Source organism: Camellia sinensis, chromosome 7 (assembly GCF_055761805.1).
Source record: "Camellia sinensis isolate YWXY chromosome 7, ASM5576180v1, whole genome shotgun sequence".
In the NCBI taxonomy this organism is placed as follows: domain Eukaryota; kingdom Viridiplantae; phylum Streptophyta; class Magnoliopsida; order Ericales; family Theaceae; genus Camellia; species Camellia sinensis.
The window spans coordinates 114,038,140-114,044,479 of NC_138967.1; the positions used below are offsets into that span (position 1 = coordinate 114,038,140).

Below are 6,340 nucleotides of genomic sequence, written 5' to 3' on the forward strand. Positions count from 1 at the left end.
TTATTATCACATGCTATAAATTCATATCTTAAGGATGATGAAAATATTAATGCATGTGGTCACTCTTTTGTTAAATCTCACGTTGAATATTATTAAGGAAAGGATAAGGATTTAGTATGAATTTTAAATTATTGAAATGTCTATAATACTCAATGTTTTTGTATGTTAACAATTGAAAGTAATGAGGTTTGGACCACGTATATGAGTTAATCTAAATATATCGGGTGCCAATATTTTGGGAGCGTTACAAAATCTATATGAGTGTGTACTATAGCAATTTCCTCAGAGTTATGGCTTTTTCTCAAGTTATCATCTCAACTTGAGAGGACGTTTAGGCTTGGTAAGCCTATTTTTAAACCGATTTCGATGATTTGAACTATTTATTTTTTTTGGATTTGTTGAGTAGAATATTCATATAAAAAATTATGATAATTAGATATCAGTAGTTATATGTTTAAATCATATTTGTTTTAAAAAAAACGAACGGCAAATTATATTTCACAAATAACAATCCTTTTTTTATAATACAAATTTGGTTTAAACATATAGTTATCGATATCCTATCATCTTAATTTTTTGCATGAATATTCTATTCAACGAGTTCTAAAAAGTGAACAGTTTGGATTATCAAAACAAGGTCTATGATGGACTTCATAGTTTCCTTATATTCTTTTATATTAAGATGTGAATATGAGAGAAATCTAACCCATGATATAAATACAGGAACTTGAAAATACAAAATTTATCTTCAATCTACAAATGTGAACTAGTTGGGCCCAAGATTTGATTCGTTTATTTCTCACCACAAATATTCGTTTATTTATCAAATCTTTGGAATTTTGTTCACATTTGTTTAAGATTTTGTTCAAAATTTATCTTCAATCTACAAATAATTTATTTTGTAATTTTTTTATGTATAGTGTAGGCCATTTGTAAAAAACTTAAATTGATTTAATAATTATAATCATCTTTATTATCATATCAAAATAATATAACTACAATTATCAGATCAATTTAATTTTTTTATAGACGATATATACATAGAGAGATACAAAATTAATGAAACAAAACATTTAAATGAGACTCTTGATGAATCGCATGGGCCAAGTGAAACCAGAGACAACATGCTCTTAATTGGAAAATGATATGCAAAAAACAAAAAATTGGAGTATTTACACGCAAGTTATAATTTATAAACTTAAACTCTATTAAGTTCTAACTAAGATTTTTTAAACTTTTAACTCCCATTAAATTTTTAATAGTCGGAATTATCCTTCAAATAATGATTGTTCATTATTTATGATTATTTATAAAAGAACATGATGATTTGACATTTATTTTGATTTTTAAAACTTTAAAATATTAACTTTCAAATTGAAAAAAACTTAAAAAAAAAAAAAAAAAAACTAAGCTTGTTTAGTTCTGGTTTCCAGAAAATTGATTTCAGAAAATTTTAATTTTTTTATTTTTTGTATTTTAATGTTTTCATGAATTTTTAAAATATTTTAAACATTTTTTTTTAATATTTAGACACACCTAACATTAATACGCTTAAAAAAAAAATATTTGTGAAAAAATCTTTAAAAAATACACCAAATACCAAAAATAAATAAATATGAAAATTCAGTACATTTTTCGTATTTTTGTGTATTCATTAATTTTTAAAATAATTTTTCACAAATATTTCACTATTTAGATACATCTAAATAAGGTGTATCTAAAAAAGTAAAAAAAATTTCTTAAAATTTTAAAAATATTCATTAAAAACAAAAAAAATACGAAAAATAAAAAAACAATTTTCAGAAAATTGAATTCAAACGATTGAAACCAAACACATTGATACATATATATTTTTTTGAAAAAATTGAAAAAACTAAATTAGTTTTTTGTGCAAAATTGAAAATTTTGTGTCTATAAAGGAGCATGATGATAAAACATTGATGTGCAAAACTAGAAGAAAAAAAAACTTTAAAAATGAAAAACTGATAATAATCTCAGTTTTAAAATTAGAAAAAAAGAAAAACTATTAATATTCTTCATTGTATTAAATAGTTGAATCAAACCAAGAAGTGAAAAGACAAGAATGTTTAATCTCATACTCTATTTTTTTTATCAGTTAGCGAAACAATTGCTTAGAACATTATTACGTAAAATTGATAATATTCGTAGTTTTAAAATTAGAAAAAAAAAAAAAAACTGATAACATTCTCAGTTTTACTAAATAGGACTTATTGGTTCAAAAAATCTTAAATATGATCTGAGCTATCATAACATTTGTAAGTAAGATTTTTAGATAATTAACTCAAAAATAAATAAATAAATATATATATATATATATAATTACAAATAAGTGACAAATTTTATAAATATTAATAATCATAGATTCTTTTTATAAATCTAAAATTATTTTTTTGAAATGTGCACTAATTTGTAATTTTTTCAAATGATATTGATATGGAGCAGTGCTATGGGTCTCGACAAATCGAACCTTGAATGTCTCTTATTATTATTATTATTTTGTGTGGAATGGTGCTCATGTGTAGGGGAGTGTCAAAAAATTAGATATTCCGTACCAACTTAGCTTGTGTGGTTTAATAAGGTGAGTGAGTTGGGTTGAACTGGTTGGATGATAAAATTGACTGATTAATTGGGTTGCTACCATTTCAATTTCCTTTGAGTCTTCCTGATTTGGAATAAAAATATAGTAGGGATTTGTACAAAACTATATAGAATTAATAAATTTTAACCAGTCAGTCAATTTTATCACCTAACCAGTTCAATCCAACTTATTCATCTTATCAAACCACACAGGCTGAATTGATAAGGGATATTTAATTTTTTTGACACATCCCTACACAATAACCACCCTAAAAAAGAGAAAAGAAAAAAAAAAAAAAAAAAAAACCTACACAACCCAACAAAAAAATAATAATAAAAAAAATAACGACCAAACCATCACACCACAACAAATAGAAAAATAAAAAAATAAAAATAATAAAAAAAAAAATTTCTAGGCATTCGAGCTCGACTTGTCAAGGCCCAAGCATTAATCATTGATATAAATTTCCATCCCATACAGAGAGTGAATGGTGGAAGGGTACCGGGTCAAACTCGGCAGCTCCAACGAAAGCACGTGAAGGTTTCTGTGGAAGTGACCGAGTCAACGGACAGATTGTGGAGTAATACAATGAATCTCCTTTTGGTACAAAGTTTTACTAGTAGAAGTTCCAGCTTTGATGATCATTTTGACAATCATATTATATTGTTTGAAGTTTTAGTTTTGATCACTTTTTGTTTGAAGTTTTGATCTTCTTAACATGCCCCTAAAAAGAGGCTATGAATCATCAGTGTCAGAATCCACCTTGTTCCATTTTTCTGATCCTTGCTGTTTTTATCACTACCTTGTCAAATTGTATCAATGCCCAAACTTTGATGGAACAACCTCCAATTGCCAACCAAAATAATACATGGGTCAACAACTCCTCATCTCCCCTGAGAGACAATAACTCCATGAGGTTGCAACCCATCCTTGGCAGAGGAACTGGAATTGGAAGCACTGGTCCATGGTTTTCATGTGGTTTCTATTGCAACACTAACAATACATGCCTTTTTGCTCTTCTCCTTTTCCCAAACAACTCCTTGACGCAACACCCGAAACTAGTCTGGTCCGCCAATCGGAACAATCCGGTTTCATTTAATGCAACCCTGGAATTTGCTAGAGATGGAAATTTGGTCTTGAACGATGCCGATGGCTCTTTGGTATGGTCGACGAATACAAGTGGAAAATCCGTGTCTCGCTTAAACTTGACAGAAACAGGAAACCTCGTGCTTTTCGACAGAAACAATTCGATCGTCTGGCAGTCTTTTGATCACCCAACTGACTCTCTGCTTCCCGGGCAGATGTTGGTTTCTGGGCAAAAGCTGATATCTAATGCATCATCAACAAATTGGGGTGAAGGTCTGTATTCGTTGTCTATCGCCAATCAGAAGTTGGTTGCCTACTACATGTACACGGGGGACTCCAATTATCTTCCTGACCAACAACTCTATTATCAATCTGGTAATGAGATTAAAGTCCCAATCGACAAAACTGGGCGTTCTTATATTCAATATGAAGATGGAAGCTTTGGTGGATACAATATTAATCGCGCATTGCCATTAACAGCTCAGTTCATGAGGTTGGAGGCTGATGGACATGTAAAAATTTATGAGTGGACAGAATTAGGTTGGGAAGAGGTCTTTGATGTAATTAGTGTATTTGTTGGTCAGTGTGTGTATCCTATGGCGTGTGGCAATTATGGAATTTGTTCTGGTGAAGGGCAGTGCTCTTGTCCATCGGCACTAGCAGAAGACAAAATAAATTATTTCAAGCAGGAGTCAGAAAGGAAAACCAATCTTGGGTGCTCCCCGAATACACCTATTTATTGCAATTATTCTCAATTCCATAGTTTCGTTGAGCTCAATAACATTTCTTATTCTAGTCTTAGCACAGGCATATCCATTGGAGAAACTGACTTAGTAAATTGCAAGAATAAGTGTTTGGAAAGATGTTCGTGCAAAGCAGCAGTATTTCAATACAGCCCATGGAATTCTACGGGAAGTTGCTACTTGTTGCCCATAGTTTTCTCCTTCACAGACTCTGGACAATCTAACCTTGCGGTAGCATATGTGAAAGTGCAGAATCCTCCAAAAAAGAAATCAAAGACGGCAAGAATCATAATGGCATGTGTCGGAGCTTTATTTGGGGCATATTTTACAATTACAAATATTTTGTTTTTCCTCCGGGAAAAAAATGAATCCAAGGAAGTTGCGGATGGCTATCTTGAACAACTACCAGGGACGCCCACTAGATTTTCTTACCAACAATTGAGAGATTTGACAGAAGATTTCAGCAAAAAGCTTGGGGAAGGAGGGTTCGGGACAGTCTTCAAAGGGACTTTGTGTAATGGCACAAAAGTTGCAGTTAAGCACCTCAACAAGTTAGAACTAGTGGAGAAGACATTCTTAGCAGAAGTCGAGACAATAGGCAACATTCACCATGTCAATCTGGTAAGGCTAATTGGTTTCTGCATTGAAAAATCACATAGGCTTCTGGTTTATGAGTACATGAGTAATGGGTCTTTGAATGAATGGATTTTTTCTAAAAATCAAGTGGTTTCTCTTAGATGGATGTCTAGAAGGAAGATCATCTTAGAGATAGCCAAGGGGCTAGCCTATCTCCATGAAGGATGCAGGCAGAAAATATTTCACTTGGACATTAAACCCCAAAACATCCTTTTGGATGAGAATTTCAATGCAAAACTCGCTGATTTTGGTTTGTCAAAACTAATCGACAAGGACCAAAGCAAAGTTGTGACAACAATAAAAGGAACACCGGGTTATATGGCTCCAGAATGGTTGAGCTCATTTATCACAGAGAAAGTAGATGTCTACAGCTTTGGTGTTGTTGTTTTAGAAATATTATGTGGTCGAAGAAACTTGGATCGGTCCCAGCCTGAGGAAGACATGCATTTGTTAAGCCTTTTCAAGAGAAAAGCAGAAGCAGAACAACTTTTCGACATTGTGGACAAATACAGTGAGGATATGCAATTACATGGAACAGAAGTTGTGGAGATGATGAAGGTTGCTGCATGGTGCCTACAGAATGATTTTGAGAAGAGGCCTTCCATGACAGTGGTGGTTCAGGTCTTGGAGGGTGCTTTGATAAACATTGGAGACAATTTGGACTACGACTTCACAAATCCACCTATTCTAAGATCAATTGTAGCAGCAGCAGCCATTGATGATGAAGAACAAGATGTTGCTGCCCAGACTGTGTTATTGCCATCAGTTTTGTCAGGACCAAGGTAATAATGAAATTACAAATTTCTACAACTAATTCATCAAGGTAAATCACCCATGAATATGGCCTTTTAGACTTCAAAAAAGTTTTTGTATATGCATATGGGTGGTGTTTGTGGGCTCTAAGCACTTATAATTGGGCTTGTATGCGTGTGACTGTACCTAACTTTTTTCCTGTATGCCTTTATATTATGTTTGAATTTTCAATTTGTAGTGAGAAAGAGGAGAAAAAAAAAAAAAATGAAAATTACTCGTATGTATTTATTTATTTTTATGGGTAATCAAAGGAGAAAGAAAAAGAATCAGTGTGTTTGGTTTGAGTTTTTTGAATTAAGTTTTTTGAAAATTGAGTTTTTTAGTTTTCGTGTTTTTTTGTTTTTAGTAAATATTTTTAAAATTTTAATTTTTTTTTTTACTTTTTTAGATGCACCTTACTTAAACGTATCTAAAAAGTAAAAAATTTGTAAAAAAATATTTTTAAAAATTAATAAATACATAA

At 31.2% G+C, this 6,340-nt stretch overlaps 1 protein-coding gene across 1 annotated transcript; it reads left to right on the plus strand.

Annotated features, from left to right (window-relative positions):
• The first annotated feature begins 3,092 nt into the window (after positions 1–3,092).
• On the plus strand, positions 3,093–6,048 carry LOC114317766 (G-type lectin S-receptor-like serine/threonine-protein kinase SD2-5). The gene has a single exon (XM_028264528.2). The coding sequence runs from the start codon at positions 3,337–3,339 to the stop codon at positions 5,848–5,850; it is 2,514 nt and encodes an 837-aa protein (XP_028120329.2). The 5' UTR covers positions 3,093–3,336; the 3' UTR covers positions 5,851–6,048.
• The last annotated feature ends 292 nt before the right edge of the window (positions 6,049–6,340 follow it).